This window comes from Ailuropoda melanoleuca, chromosome 9 (genome assembly GCF_002007445.2).
Source record: "Ailuropoda melanoleuca isolate Jingjing chromosome 9, ASM200744v2, whole genome shotgun sequence".
NCBI classification, from domain to species: Eukaryota; Metazoa; Chordata; class Mammalia; order Carnivora; family Ursidae; genus Ailuropoda; species Ailuropoda melanoleuca.
In genome coordinates, this window is record NC_048226.1 from 101,238,912 (window position 1) to 101,254,488 (window position 15,577).

General features: G+C 64.1%; 1 protein-coding gene across 3 annotated transcripts in view; it reads left to right on the forward strand.

Moving 5' to 3' along the window:
- Window positions 1–15,577, forward strand: part of PTP4A3 (protein tyrosine phosphatase 4A3) — a 31,702-nt gene that overhangs the window by 13,048 nt on the left and 3,077 nt on the right. Inside the window, exons 1-3 of one of the 3 annotated variants that reach the window (XM_034668684.1) lie at window positions 417–508; window positions 9,972–10,862; window positions 14,529–14,621. In XM_034668684.1, coding sequence (XP_034524575.1) covers window positions 10,758–10,862; window positions 14,529–14,621 — 198 coding nt within the window. In that variant the 5' untranslated portion in view covers window positions 417–508; window positions 9,972–10,757. Of the gene's footprint in view, window positions 1–416; window positions 509–6,922; window positions 7,225–9,971; window positions 10,863–14,528; window positions 14,622–15,577 lie in introns of those variants that run through there. The other 2 variants (XM_002921599.3, XM_034668683.1) reach the window with 2 other exon arrangements.

Consider the following 15,577-nt stretch of genomic DNA (forward strand, 5'->3'; position numbering starts at 1 on the left):
GGGAAGCCCCAGGTTGTCCCCCTCTCCCTCTACTCTGCCAGCTGCCAGGCTGGGCCTTGGTGCCTCGGACTGTCTCTGGGCTGGCTCTGTGCCCGCCCCTCCTGCCCCTTCCTGGCCCCCTCTTCTGCCCCTCCCCCTCTTCCCTGCTCTGACTGCCTTTGGATACAGGGCCCTGGGGACTGTCCTGCCTCCTGCGGCCACAGAGTCAGGCCCTGCAGGGGAGGGGGGCTCTCCTGCCTGCTTCCCGGGACCAGGGTGCTCCTGCAACCTCAGACCCATGTCCCAGCCCCATTCCCCTGCTGCCAGGCAGCCCTGGGAGGCGGGAGTGCAGTGGGAGCCAAAGGCTGGGCGGCGGGATCCTTCTGGGGCTGCCCCAGCCTGCCCCCGCCTCCCTCCCGGCACAGTTTACCGGCGATCTGGGGCCTTTGACGCGGGAGGGCGGGCAGCCGGGAGGGGATAAAGCTGGGCGGGGGCTCGGCGCCCCGGGACTCTGGGACCAGGAAGGCGGGTGAGTGTCCAGTGTTCCCTGTGGCTCCTCTGGTCCGGTGGGGGTGGGAGGTGTGGAAGGTGGGGCTGGCGGGAGGCCTGGGTGTGGCCACCCTGGGGCAGACCTGCGGGGGGAGGCAGGGGTTCCTAGGCTCCCAGGCCTTTCTTTTCACACTCAGCTCAGCCTCACTTGCTCCCTCTGTCAAATGGGGTGGGGGTGGCCCGGGGATGGAACCTTCTTGCAGAGCCCGAACTGGCCTATCCTCCCAAGCTCTCTGATACTGCTGTGTGTCCCGGCCAGTGGTTCAGGGGAGGGTCACTGGAACTGCTGGCCGGCTGCGCTGTCGAGAGGCAGTGGGGGTGGGGGTGGGGGTCCAACCTGGCTCTTCTGACCCCTCGGGGCGGGGGGGATACGCAGAGCCCCTCTGTGCCCTTGTCTCTCTTGTGAAACGGGGTTTGTAATGTAGTGGCCACATAGTTAATCATTTATTGCTAGCAGGGGACTAAAAGGCGGTCCTGGGTAATCACACCATGACCATGACAGCTATGGTGAATGGGGCCTGTCCCAGGTCACCTGGTCATCAGGGGCCCTTGGTCTGTGGGGCTGGAACCACCAGCCTGCCAGCCGGTGGGACCTGTGGTTGGCCTGGCCACTAGCTGGGATGCTGATTCTGACCACACCCTCTGCAGCTCGGGGCCAGACCTGCAGGCCTGCAGACCCACATCCTCCTTTGGTTTTTACAGCAACCCTGGGGCGCCTGGGTGGCACAGCGGTTAAGCGTCTGCCTTCGGCTCAGGGCGTGATCCCGGCATTGTGGGATCGAGCCCCACATCAGGCTCCTCCGCTATGAGCCTGCTTCTTCCTCTCCCACTCCCCCTGCTTGTGTTCCCTCTCTCGCTGGCTGTCTCTATCTCTGTCGAATAAATAAATAAAATCTTAAAAAAAAAAAAAAGATTTACAGCAACCTGGGGCCGGGCCGTGCTAAACCCCCTTGTACGAAAGGGATCAGGGATCCGGGGAGCTGCAGGGGTGCAGAAACCCCTCCCCCGCTGGCAAACGGAGGAGCTTAGGGTCTGTTTGATCCTAAGGGTCTTGCGGCTCTGTGGGAAAGCGGGTTTCCACAGGTGGTAACTGCCAGGGCTAGTAAAGTCAGCTTAGACCCTCACTGCTGTTACCTCCGGTTTCACCGACCCCCTGGAGGGGTGTGGTGGTAGCTGTGGCTTTCTAGGTTGGATCATAACTGTGCAAACCGAGTGTTGCTGGGCTCTAAGTGGAGGGCCCAGTGGCTCTCCTGGGGCCCGGAGCAGAGAGGGTGCTGGGTAGGTACACATAGGAATGAAAACTCAGTGGGGAAAACTCCAGCAGTAAGGGCATCCAGGAAGGCTTCCTAGAGGAGGAGGGAGGTGAGGAGTGTCTGGGGGTGTTCTGGACACAGAGAAAAGGGTGACTGGAGGCATGAATCCTACAGGTCCCTCTCTACCTCCTCCTACCCTTGAGCTGAGGGTAGGAAGGACAGGGGCCAGTGGCCAGGCTGGAAAGTCAGAACTTGGCTTGGGGCCATAGGGAGCCACAGATGGTGCGTGAGCAGCAGCAGTGTGGGGCCACCATTGTATGTCCAGGTCTCACTGTAGCAGGCTGGGGCGCTCACCAGGTGGGTGGGTGGAGGATGTGGGCCCTTGATCCCGGGTTGGGTCTGGGGCTGGAGGTGGCATGTGCACTCACTGAAACCCATGCTGAGCTGCCCTCTGTGTCTCTCGATGCCCATCCTGGTGGGCAGAGCGGGCTGGCTGGTTCGAGGAAAGAGAAAGGGAGACCCCTGGTATCTCCATCCCCTAATGGGGGAGCAGGGTGTGCGGGTGTCCTTCAAGGGCAACCCTGTGTTCCCCAGTTTGTGTCTCAGGTAGGGTCCTGAGCTGTGTGGGGGTGTTGGGGTACAGGGCCTGAGCCTGGGGAGGGAAGGGCCCTCCGCGCTCTGGGGTGTGGGATCCCTGGTCTGTTTGCTTCTTGTGATGGAATTCGTGCATTCCTGACAACATCCCCGTGGGGCAGCTACTGTCCTTCTCCCTCCTTGCAGACGAGGAGACAGTAACGGCCTGTGGTCCCCTGGTCAGTGACACCTCACCGAGGAGCCGGTGTCTCAACTGGAGCCTGAGGAGATGGGCTGCAGGGGTGCAGGGGGCAGGCAGTCCCGGTGGAAGGAAGTGCATGGTCAAGGCAGGGGGCAGGAGGGCCCAGCGGGTGGCTGCCACTGTGTGTGGGTCAGGCGGGAGCTCCGGGGGTGGGGCAGTGCTCCCCAAGGCAGGAGTGCTAGCAGGGTGAAGCCAGAACCCTGGTTTTCCAGCCTTGGAGGTGGCCCAGGTGTGACCCAGGCAGCCCAGGGATGGGTGGCGCCGGGAAATGCTGCATCTGACTTCTGTATGTGGCAGCTTAGGAAACTGAGGCAGGATGGAGTGAGGGATGGGGTGACCCCAGGCTCAGTAGCGCTGCCTGCCTGTGGGGCACCCACAGGGGCAGTCTGGGAGGTGGCTTCTCGGGGCAGGGGGACGGAGGGGTGGCCGGCAGCCCCATCTGGGGCGTGAGAGGGGGTGGAGCCTTCTGCCTGTTCTGGTGATGGCTTTCCCTGTGTCTCTGAGCTGAGCCCCGTGCCTGGCACTGGGAGATGCTCGATATTCGTAAATGGGATGAATGGATGAAGGCATGAACACATGCCTAGTTCTCCTTCCCCCAGGGGGCAGTCCTGAGGTCTGGAGTGGGAGCGGGGCACACAGGTGCAGAAGGCGCTCAGAGCCAGTGCTGAAGCCAGGTGGGGGCAGCGTCCCGGTCAGTGGTGTGTGGGCGGTGGGGCTTCAGACAGAGGTGGGCGTCCCAGGGGTGTGGTCCGCTCATGTGCTGCAGCAGCTGGATACGCTGTGGCCGGCATGTCACCGTGTGATGTCACAGGCAGCCGGGCAGCAGGAGGGGCTATGAACTCCCAGCAGGAAGGGCTTGCAGGGGTGGGGGGGGCAGGCGAGGCGCCCTAGCCCTCGGCCACCAGGTGCGGCACCTGCAGGCCACTTGGCCCCACTGTCCCAGGGCCACAGAGGCCCTGTGTTCTAGCCCTCATCACCTACTGTCCCTTTGTCCCCCTGCCACCCCAGCAAGGCCAGCCTCGTCGTGCCTGGTTGCAGGTGGTGCTGGGTGTGCCCTGGCCCCTGAGCCCGAGGCCCAGCCCTGAACGCCGTGGCTCGGAGCCGTCCCGTGAGCCACACTGGCTCCCGCACGTGCTGTCTCTCCTGCGCTTGCTCCTTCTGCCCCTCGAGTCCATCTTGCTGCAGGTGCCCATCAGGGGAGGCCAGGGTGGCACCCGTCACCAGGGAGGTTCTTCTCTGCCTGCTGGGTGAGTGCTGTCCGGGCTGGAGGGGGCGCTCAGGCGAGGCCTGGCAGGCTCCTGACGGCCTCGGGGTCCAGGAGACCTGGGGGGCCTGGTCTGGCTCACCCAGCCGCCTGCCCGCCCAGCCGCTCTGTGCCCGCCACTAATGACAGCTCGCCTGTGGGTCTCCGGTGGAACTGTGGCCTGCCCAGGCAGCGCTGGTGGCTGACGGCATGCGAGGGTGGCCTTGGGGCTGGTCCGCTTGGTTTGGCGAGTCAGCACCACGCCCCCCGGGGCACCATTAACGCCACGGGTGTGGTGAGGCAGACTGCGTGGGGCCCGGGGGGCAGCGGCCGAGCTTCGGGGAGCCTGCTTGCGGTGCTGTCCTCCGCCCCGAGATCCCAGCGGGCAGAACAGGCGCCCGCCTCAGTGGAAACTGAAGCCTGCTCGCCACAGCTCTGCTTCCAGGTCGTAGCCCGGGCGCCCTGTGACCGGCTCGGAGCTGGCCCCAGTGTGGAAGGTGGCTTTCCTCCCTGGCAGTGTCTCCATTTGCAGAGGAGGCCACGTGCCCCAGAGAGGGCAAGCCCTGGCCCCAGGTCGCGAAGGCAGTCAGGGCAGCCGGTCAAGCCCTGATGAGGTTCCAGGCATCAGCAGCAAGCCACTCCCCGCCGACCGGCTTCTCCAGGAAAGCCTTCCCCGATCACCTGACCCCCCTGCTCTGCCCTAGGCGATGCCCGCTGTGCTGGCTTAGTCTGCTCGGAGCTGTCCTCGCGCTGGGCCGCATCCCAGCCGCGGGCACTCGGCAGGCGCTTGAGGGAGGAACTGATTACTCGGGGAGCTGCCTGAAGGCAGAGAGGTGCTGCCAAGGAGTAGGAAGCTCCCTGTCACTGGAGGTGTGCGAGCCGGGGGGCTGGGTGGCGGAGGTGACCTTCGCGTTCCCTCTGGACCTCAGGGGCTGAGATCCCGTGATGGGTTCTGGACATTTCCCAGATCTGGACCTCTGCCCAGAATGTTGGGTCATTTGTTCCTTCCATAAACAAGTGGGGAGCCCTCCTGGTGCCAGGCCCTGTGCGGAGGCAGGGTGGAATCGACAGCCTCCACGTTCCTCCTTTGGGACATGCCTTCCCTGGGGCTGGGACACTCTGCTCTGAAGGGCATATGGCTGGAGGGAGAGGGGACAGAACAGGGACGGGGGGGGAGGGAGGTTGCAGTGCTTGGCTGGTAAGGGGGGGCCAGACCCTCAGTGCTGCTGGGTGTGGGGCGGGAGGGCTCTGGGAGGGTTTCCTGGGGGATCAGGGTGGGCTGGGCCGGCTCAGGACTCCCCTCCTGCCTCCCCCCACCCGTGTGTGGACTTGGGCTCGCTCTGGGAGGATTCCAGGAACGGTTCCTGCTCTGATAAAAATAGACTTCTCCGAAGGGCTTGGGGTCTTGCCAGCTGCAGCAGGTGCCCCCCAGGCCTGGCCAGAGCGGGTGCCCCAGGCAAGGGGCGGGGCCTGTGTTGCTGGGGGGCCCGGGTCTGCAGCCTGCACAGCACGGTCCGCTCTGTCTTGGGTGCAGTATCAAAGAGCTCGATGGGAAACTTTTATCATCTACGGATGCGGACACAGCCTGGGGTCGTGGAAGCAGCTTGCCCAGAGGTCCTTTCTTCCAGAGGGCCAGGGTTGGCAAGAGCAGGGTCTTTGCAGCTCAGCAAAACTCAGCCCCAACCGTGGTTCTTCTATTTCCTGGCTGGGTGACTTGGGCAAGTCACTCAACCTCTCTGACCTGCTGTGTTTTATCAATACAATGTGGTCAATGTGTCTTGTTTGTGGGATGCAGCGTCAGAGGGGACAGACCCTCCGAATGTGGTCAAGGTGGGAGGTTGGTGGTGGTGGGGTCACCGCGTGCCCAGAGATGGCCTTCGGGAGGATGCTGCTGGAAGTGGGGAGCTAGGAGCCCTGGAGTGGGAGTCCCGGCCCGAAGTTCACCTTGGTGCTGGCCCGAGGCATGAAGGGATGGGCAGGCCACCTGGCTTGGTGCGAGTGGACCTGTAGGTGGACTCCTGCAGGGCCTTCCTGCCTGCTCATCAGCTTGCCGGTGTGAGGAAGTTAGGGTCACAGGCATGGCTGATGCTCTCTGGGTGTATGAGAGGGGAGAGCCCGGGAGGGGGCCGTGTTCTGGCCTGGGCTCCTGGCAGCATACCCCGCTCCCCCCCGGCCCTGCGGCTCTGACGGCTGATTGCAGGGGCCAGGCTGGCTGGGAGCTGGGCTCGGAGCTGGGTTCCCAGCAAGGAGAGGCCTCCTGGGACCCTGTGTGCTGGGGGATCTATCCACCCTGCCCCACCTCTTCCTAGGGCCCCTGGGCTGGCCGGGGCAGGTACAGCGTTGACTGTGATGCCAGGCTCCACTCCTGAGGCTCCTCGTCTGGGAGGCCCTTATAGCCCTTACAGGGTGCTCCCGGGAGGCAAAGCCAGGACCCTGCTGGTGGGGTTAGGCCCAGGCCCTGGGGACGGTTCTACCTGCGAGCCTCCCAGAGGGCCTCTCGGTGAGGGTGAGCAGCATGTGGAGACAGCTCCCTGGGTGAACCTGTGTGGGCTCCTAGTCCCAGTGCCTCAGTCTCCCCATCTGGACACAGCAAGGGGTGGGTGGGGTGACGGCAGCCTCCCCCAGCTGTAGGGGGATTCAGTGAGGGCTAGCAGGGTCTGGCACACAACAGGTGCTCGGCGTGAGTCCTCGGGCGTGAGGCTGGAGAGCTGGGCAGGGGCCTAGCAAGCCAGGTGGGGTGCTTGACACTCACCCGGTGGGCGTGGGCCTCCCCAACCCACCTGTGCAGCGGCACCGCTTCTCATTGGCAGCGTGGAGCGCTCTTCCCACAGGCCTTTGCGCCTCCAGCACCCAGCCCTGGGTAGTCCCTCTCTGCTGTGGGAAATCCTCCTGCAAGAGGGGGCCGTGGGGAGCCCAAGAGGGTGCTGGGGAGGGGGCGCACAGGCTGAATGATTTCCTGCTCCCACGCACAGAAGGCAGAAGGCAGGCGCCTGGGCGGCAGGGCCCCGCCTCGCCGTGGTCAGCCGCCCTCCCCTCTGCCCTTGCATTTCCCCTTCCTCCTGCCGCTTCCTCTCCCCTGCTCGGCCCTCCGCAGCCCCTTTGTTTGCCTGGGCACGCTGGCCGGCCCACGGTTATATTTAGGCGGCAGGTGTGGGAGCCCTAACAAGCCGGGTGGCCCGCCGGGCACCGGCCATCCCGCCCACGTGATGCCCGGGCGCTAGAAATAGCTCCCGGCCTCCGTGCCGCCGAGCATCCCAGGGAGGCAGGCGCGCCGCGCCCTCTGGGTCTCGGCCCCCGGCGCCCAGCCCGGCCCCGCACGGATGGAGGCGGTGGCGGGACGCCTGTGCGCGCGCGCGTGAGCTGGGGTGAGCTGGGTTGGGCGGGGCGTGCCGGGAGGACCTCAGCCTCAGCCCGGGGAGGGGGCTGCACCCCTGGAACCAGACCCCACGCGGCACGGGGCTCAAGCAGCACAGGAAGTGGTGGCCCCCGCCAAGACCCCACACGAGCTGCGAGGTCCCAGCCTTGCCCACGGTGCTCCCATGCCCCTGCTTTACCTCTCCTGGGACCTCTCTGAGCTGTAACCCTCCGCGTCTCCCCGGATCATGCAGGGGCCTCGGTCGGGAGGGGCTGGCCCTCTCTGAAGCCCTGCGGGTTCAAACAGGCTATGACCAGGCTGTGAATGCGGGCTACAGACCCTCCGAATCTGGATTTTCCCTCTTATAAACTGGGGTTGAGTGTTGTTCTTGCCTCCTAGACTTGAGATTGAGGAACTTCACAGAGCCTGTGTGGTCAGGGCCCAGAGAAGGTCCTGCTGTCTTTCCCTGGCCTGTTTACTCATCTGCAGACAGGGAGGACTGTGGTTCCCTAACATGCTCTCCAAAGGATGGCTGCTCTGGACACAGCAGAGGGTTCAGTGCCCTCAGGTGGGAGGAGGCTGCCTGGGGTCCCAGGATCTGGGTTATGGGGCCCCTGGCAGGAAGGCTGGAGGGGACACACTGGGGACAAGTAGGGCTCTTACCTCATGGTGGTGGGCCTAGGGGTTGGTTGCTGGCCAGCTTGGGTCACCCCTGCTTAGGGGCCCTGGGGCCTCACGCAGGGGGTGTGGTTGGGAGGAAGGGCCCCTCTCTGGGGAGTGAGGCATCACTGCTTGCTCCCTCCTGGGTGTGGGGGCCCAGACTCTGCACAGACAAGTGGGGTGTGTGGCAAGACCCCAGCCCAACCTGGGGTTGGTCCAACCTTGGCCCAGACCCCTGACCCCATTCTAGCCTAGATCCTGCTGCCTGTCTCCCAGCAGTCTAACCCCTCACCCCTGCCGGTAGGGGGCAACTTCAGGCTCAAGGAGACAGGAGTGTGGCCCTTTCCTGCCCCGCAGCCTTCAGCCCTTAGGACCTGTTTGGGGATACTGGGCAGCAGAGCTAGGCCCTCTGCTCTTGCCCATGGGGTCTCCCTCCCCCAGGTGCCCAGATCTGTGGGCAGTGAGATGGCAGGTCAGCCCCGCAGGGAGATATCTGTAGTCCTGTGGCTTCCTTGGGCCTTTCTTCTTCTTACTTTCTGGTAAACACGCACGTGCACACTCACACTCGGGAACATCCTTCTGCCCCAGGAGGGACAGGTGTTTGTGTGGCGTTCAGGGCGCCTGCGGCTGTCTCTTTCCTCACCTGCAGTCTGAGCTGAAGCTTGCTCTGGGATGGCTCAGGTTTAGGGCTGGTTGAACCAGGACAGGCTTCCTTCCCTCTGCCTTTTTCCCCCTCCTGGGACACTCCCCATCCAGCCCTCCCAGGACCATGGCGCAGGGTAGAGGGTGAGGTGTTCCACCTGCCCTGAGCCCAGGAACACCGGGGCAGCTGGTCCTTTCTTGCCCGGGGTCCCAGGCCTTGGGGGCTTCCTGCACCTAGGCTGAGACTCCACGAGCTCTGCTTGCCTGGTGGACAGCTGGAGAAGGGGGTGCTAGGGCGGGGACAAAGGTAAGAGGTGGTGGGTTGGGGGACGGAGGGCCTGGCTGGGAGAGCAGATGAGAGTGCTGTGGGTGGGGCTGGGGCCACATTCAGTGGCTGGAGGGGTCTGCTGACCACGGGGTCACAGCTGGAGGGACCACGGGGGCATCTTATATAACTCCTCATTGTGCAGATGGGGATACTGAGGTCATTGATTGCCCAAGGTCTCCCAGCCCCTCTGTGGGGGTGGGGGTGGGGGTAGGGCTGGGTGCTTCTGCTGGGGTCCCTGGCCCAGGAACTTTGAGGCCCAGAGAGGGGGAGACAGGTGTGGAGGTGCTTGATGGCTGGCTCAGTGGCCTGGCGGCGTCCCTCCCTGGGGCCATCACAGTGTGAGCCACTCCTGGCCACCTGCACTGTCATGCCTTGGCACGTGCGGGTGGCCGGCTGGCCCTTTGGCTACTGTGGTCTGCCTCTGCGTCTCCGAGCTCCCCGAGGGCAGAGGCCCGCTTGTTTACTCCTGTGCCTGGCCAGCCCTGTGGGTGAGTAGTGGAGACAGCAGAGGGGTGGAGGCAGGCGGGAGCCAGAGTATCCCAAAGGGTACATGGAGACGTGTTTGAGGTGGTTTACATCCATGAACGGGGCCGCAACCCCCTCTCCCAACTGCGCCCTGGCACTTTGGCGTCCGTGCCTGAGCCCCTCTCCTGGAGGACTGGCTGCCCCAGAACGATCTGGGCTCTGAAATTCCACAGAGGCCCAGAATTCCACAGAGCAGCGTGACTGTCCTTGGCTGGGGATGGGTGTCTGCTGGTCACAGGCTGCAAAGGGGGGACCAGGTTTGGGGTGGGGAGGGCAGGCCGCTGTTGCTACAGACTGCTTTGAATTCTGCTCATTGGGGTGCAGGATGCTCCTGGGGTGTGTATCCCTGGAATCCCTCCCTCTGTCCTTTTTCACTCCATCCTGCGGGCTGGCAGGGCTCTCTGAGTCCGCCCTGGCAGGAGCTGTCCTTCCTGTGCTCCCAGGTGGGGCAACTGAGGCCTGTTGAGAGTCACTCTCTCAGCACCATCCTGCATCAGGGCCCTAGGGAAGCATCGTCTGCGACAGTGGGGGTGGGCAGACTCGCACCTCTCCCCGGAGGCAGGGGCTCCCAGTGACCCCTTGTTTGTTCATTTTCTTTCCAGTCCTCCTGCAGACGTTGCCTGCTGCTGACCAGCCTGGGATTTATGGAGAGGGCCTCGGGGGGCAGCTCTGAATACTGCCGGGCCCAACATCACTGCCGCACGTGCTGCTGAGGAGGCCCCCGTGCCTCTGGCCCTCACCATTGCCCTCGCCCGCCGATGGCCCCTGCTGTCTGGCCCCGGGCCGCCTCTAACGCCTGAGCCCCCGGGCTGTCTCCAGGACTCGCACTACCCCGATGGGGTAACGTGACAGAGGCCCCGAGTGCAGACCTGCCTGCCACCACGGCCGCCGCTACCCCCTCCCCTCCCCAGGCTGCCCTGTGGGTTCAGTTCAAGTTCAGGTTTCGTCTGGTCCTTGAGAGTTCGGGGCCCACCTTTGAGCGCAGGGGGCCACTCGCCTGTCCACTGATGCAGACAGTGCTGGGCAGAGCCCTGGCGGTGGACTCACTCTGGGCTTTGTGAGGTTTTCTTGGCCGGGGTTTGGTTGTCCTTATTTTTCCTTTTGCCCCTCGTCGTTACCCAGCTCCCAGAGGCGGGTGCGGGGACTGCCGCTCTCCCCCGGGGGCTGTGTCTTTCCTTCTCTTTGTAAAGAGCTGGACTCTCGGCCCCTCGGCCCCTCCACCTCCCAGGTGTTTGCACAGTATCTGTGCGGGGGCCGCGGGTTGACAACGTGGTTTCTGTCTGTTGGACAAGCACAGGGATCTCGGTCTCCTCGGGGCGTGGGGGGTGGAGGGGGCCTCCCCGGTGCGGCCCCCAGCCCCGTGCCGCCCCACCCCGCCTCCGGAGGAGATGGCCCGCATGAACCGGCCCGCCCCCGTGGAGGTGAGCTACAAGGGCATGCGTTTCCTGATCACGCACAACCCCACCAATGCCACTCTGAGCACCTTCGTCCAGGTGAGCGGCCGGCCGCATGTCCCGCAAGCCTCCCTCGCGTCGGTGGGGGTGGGGTTTGGAGCTGTCGAACCAAGTACTGCCCTTCAGAGCAGAGCTGTCGTCCCGGGGCGGGGGGAGCTCCGTGGGAGGGTCTGCAGCTCCCGGGGGGCCTGCAGGGTAGGATGGCTAGGACACGGGGGCTCAGAGGTGGAAGGAGCCGCGGGCATCTCCTCCTCAGCCACAGCCTGCGGCTGGACCGGCCCTTGGCTGGCTGTGGGCCTCTGTGCAGAGGCTGTGCGGGAAGGAGGAGGGAAGGGTCCCACTGTGAGAAGTGGCTGCTGAAACAGCTGGGGCAGGCGGATAGGCTGGCAGGGCATGAAGTTCAGCTCCGTGGCCAGCCCAGGCTGCAGGAAGCCTGCTGGCTCTTAGGGAGGCCGTGGGTTAGAACGGGCTGGGCCGGAGGCTTCAGGGAGAAGATGTCTGGGAGGAGAGGCTGGGCAAGAGTCTGAGCGGGCTGCAAGGAGGAGTGGCCACTGTCGGTGTGACCACATGTGTTTGCAGAGCCTGCAGCTCTCCACATACCCTCCTGTAGGAGCCGGGCCTCTGTAGAGCTCCTTGCTGTTTGCGGAGCCTGCAGCTGCATGTAAATGCATTTGTGGTCTCAGCCCCTCAGCCCTTCCTTCTGCAGTGTGAGAGCAGCCCCCCAATGGGTGCTCATTTTAATGAAACAGGGACCAGGGTGCGAGAGAACCTCAAACACTCTATAGAGGGAGGCAGGGGGCACTGTGCCATCAGGGGCTTGGGCCCTGGTCACTGTGTCAAGAGCCCTGCAGAGGAGAGCTGCCCCTCTTCACAACAGAGACCCTTGAGGTAATAGCAGGACCTGGGGAAAGACTCTGCCCAGCAGTCAGCCTGACTGGGCTCAGGTCTGTGTGTGACCAGGGTCAGGAGTCAGGGCTCAGTATGTGAGCAGGGTCAGGGCTCAGCATGTGACCAGGATCAGGGCTCAGCAGTTGACCAGGGTCAGGGCTCAGCATGTGACCAGGATCAGGTCTCAGCATGTGACCAGGGTCAGGTCTCAGCATGTGACCAGGGTCAGGTCTCAGCATGTGACCAGGATCAGGGCTCCGAGTGTGACCGGGGTCAGGGCTCAGTGTGTGACGGGAGTCAGGGCTCAGAGTGAGACCAGGGTCATGGCTCAGAGTGTGACCAGGGTCAGGGCTCGGGGTGTGACCAGAATCAGGGCTCAGCGTGTGATGAGGGACAGGGCTCCGAGTGTGACCGGGGACAGTGCTCAGAGTGTGACCAGGATCCGGGCTCAGAGTGTTACCAGGATCAGGGCTCAGCATGTGACCAGGGACAGGGCTCTGCGTGTGACCAGGGGCAGGGCTCTGAGTGTGACCAGGGTCAGTGCTCAGAGTGTGACCAAGGTCAGGGCTCAGGGTGTGACCAGGATCAGGGCTCAGAGTGTGACCATGGTCAGTGCTCAGAGTGTGACCAGGGTCAGAGCTCAGCGTGTAACCAGGGGCAGGGCTCCGAGCANCTCTGCAGTGTGAGAGCAGCCCCCCAATGGGTGCTCGTTTTAATGAAACAGGGACCAGGGTGCGAGAGAACCTCAAACACTGTATAGAGGGAGGCAGGGGGCACTGTGCCATCAGGGGCCTGGGCCCTGGTCACTGTGTCAAGAGCCCTGCAGAGGAGAGCTGCCCCTCTTCACAACAGAGACCCTTGAGGTAATAGCAGGACCTGGGGAAAGACTCTGCCCAGCAGTCAGCCTGTGACTGGGCTCAGGTCTGTGTGTGACCAGGGTCAGGAGTCAGGGCTCAGTATGTGAGCAGGGTCAGGGCTCAGCATGTGACCAGGATCAGGGCTCAGCAGTTGACCAGGGTCAGGGCTCAGCATGTGACCAGGATCAGGTCTCAGCATGTGACCAGGGTCAGGTCTCAGCATGTGACCAGGGTCAGGTCTCAGCATGTGACCAGGATCAGGGCTCCGAGTGTGACCGGGGTCAGGGCTCAGTGTGTGACGGGAGTCAGGGCTCAGAGTGAGACCAGGGTCATGGCTCAGAGTGTGACCAGGGTCAGGGCTCGGGGTGTGACCAGAATCAGGGCTCAGCGTGTGACCGGGGTCAGGGCTCAGTGTGTGACCAAGGTCAGTGCTCAGGGTGTGACCAGGATCAGGGCTCCGAGTGTGACCGGGGACAGTGCCCAGAGTGTGACCAGGATCCGGGCTCAGAGTGTTACCAGGATCCGGGCTCAGAGTGTTACCAGGATCAGGGCTCCGAGTGTGACCGGGGTCAGGGCTCAGTGTGTGACGGGAGTCAGGGCTCAGAGTGAGACCAGGGTCATGGCTCAGAGTGTGACCAGGGTCAGGGCTCGGGGTGTGACCAGAATCAGGGCTCCGAGTGTGACCGGGGACAGTGCTCAGAGTGTGACCAGGATCCGGGCTCAGAGTGTTACCAGGATCCGGGCTCAGAGTGTTACCAGGATCAGGGCTCAGCATGTGACCAGGGACAGGGCTCTGCGTGTGACCAGGGGCAGGGCTCTGAGTGTGACCAGGGTCAGTGCTCAGAGTGTGACCAAGGTCAGGGCTCAGGGTGTGACCAGGATCAGGGCTCAGAGTGTGACCATGGTCAGTGCTCAGAGTGTGACCAGGGTCAGAGCTCAGCGTGTAACCAGGGGCAGGGCTCCGAGCATGACCGGAGTCAGTGCTCAGTGTGTGACCTGGGTCAAGGTCAGACCTTGTTGAGTGTGAGGGCTCAGAGTGTGACCAGGATCTTGGCTCAGAATGTGACCAGAGTCAGGGCTCAGTGTGTGACCAAGGTCAAGGTGAGTCTGTGTTGAGGGTCAGTGCTCAGCCCTGGGCAGGTGGCTCCCTCTTTTCTGCATGCACAGAGGAATTCTGAGGTGACCCCGTGGCCTCAGAGCCCTGCCCACTTTCCTGTGTGCTGCATTCTCAGAATAGTGGTGTCCTGCCCTCATTGTGTCCCATGTCCCCATCGCATGACAATCAGGGTCCAGCAGATAGTTGCTCACTACTCCCAGAATAGCCGTTGGAGCAGGCGGGGTGGGGGCAGCCCCAGCATTGGCTCCTGTGGAGTGGACAGCCCCCACCCCGCCCTTAGAGGGTAAATATAAACAGCCTGGCTGTGAACTTGACCTTTTCTCTGGTAGCCTGGGGCTTCCCCACGGTCGAGCAGGGCCTGGCTCCCTCCTGTCACCCAGCTGGTGCCGGCCCTGTGGCCTCTGAGGCCCCCCCGCCTGCTGAGGTCTGCCCCTGGAGATTTTGCAGGCCCTCGTGTGGGGTCCAGCTGTGCCCTCGGTGGGACCCGTCCACGAGACCCTGGCCAGGAGTGTCCTGCTCCTGCTTTGTCTGAAAGATGCTGGCGCCATGGGGGGTCCTGAGCACCCAGGATGAGGGTGGGAATGTGCTGGAAGCTGGGCTCATGGCGGGCTGGCCACATTGCAGTGAGAGCAGGTGCGGACAGCCTGCCTGGAAGCAGCAGGAAGGCCCCTTCCCCCCATAGAGAGTCGTTGGGCGCGAAAGCCCACCTCTGGTGGTTCTGCTGGGCATCAGCCTTTCTGTTTCGTTGAGGGGCATGGCCTTGCCCTGGGGGCCCCAGACGGGGGGTGCGCACCCTGCGTCCTCAGCCCCTGCCCAGCCTGCCTTCGTCCTCCTCCCCGCCAGGATCTGAAGAAGTACGGGGCCACCACCGTGGTGCGAGTGTGCGAAGTGACCTACGACAAGGCCCCTCTGGAGAAGGATGGCATCACTGTCGTGGTGAGGGCCCTCGGGGTAGCACTGCTGATGTCGGGGGAGGAAGGATGGCATCACTGTCGTGGTGGGGGCCTTGGGGCTCTGGCAGCACCACTGATGCCGTGGGGGCGGGCTGGACTGTGAGTGTGGAGCCCCTTGCTGGGAGGCGGGTATGCGGGGCCTGGCTGCATGGCTCTTGTCCCCACCCCCCTCCCCGGCATGTTGGTGCCTGGGCCACATGATGTTTGGGCACATGTCTAGAGTGGCTGAGCTCTGAGCTTGTCCCTGGCCAGTGGGGCCCGGGAGGCGGGTGCACGTGCCTGATGCACTGCCGTGGCTCCCGAGGCGGGGTCCCCCAGTGCCGCAGCAGACAAGCGCCACCGCTGCTTACCGCACAACAGCCCCCATGGGTCTCTGCCAGGGCGAACCTGAGGCTCAGGTCAGTCGCTGTCTGAGGCCACAGCCGGAAGGTGCTGGAACCGCAGCGCCTGGGAGCGGTACTTTCATCATAGCCCCCCGCCGCCGCCCTTCCTGCAGCCAGGTGGCTGGAGCTCTGACCTCCACAGCCCTGCCTGTGCAGGCATCCTGAGCTGTGTGGAAGAACAGGGGTCCTCGGGCCAGGGCTGTTGGCGGCGGCCGTGGGGGCTCCTGTGTGTCTTGCTGCCTGCTGTTTGGGGCGTCGGTGGGCAGCGCTCTGGTGGGGAGGGGAGGGCCGGCACACCTGGGCCTTCCCCGGGGAAGCTCTCTGCGGGGCTGTGGGGAAGGGAGCCTGGGAGCTGTTTCCTTGGTCCCCTGGCCCTGGGGACCCGAGCGCAGGCAAAGGGAGGGGTGGCTGTGCTGCTGCCTGCCTGAGGGACGGGCCACAGGGCTGTGGCATCTCTCCTGGTGCAGGGCTGCCCAAGGCTCGGAGCAGGGGTGGGGGCAGCGGGGGTCCAGCGGCTCGGCCTGCCCAGCATCAGAAGGTCCCTTAGACACTAGCT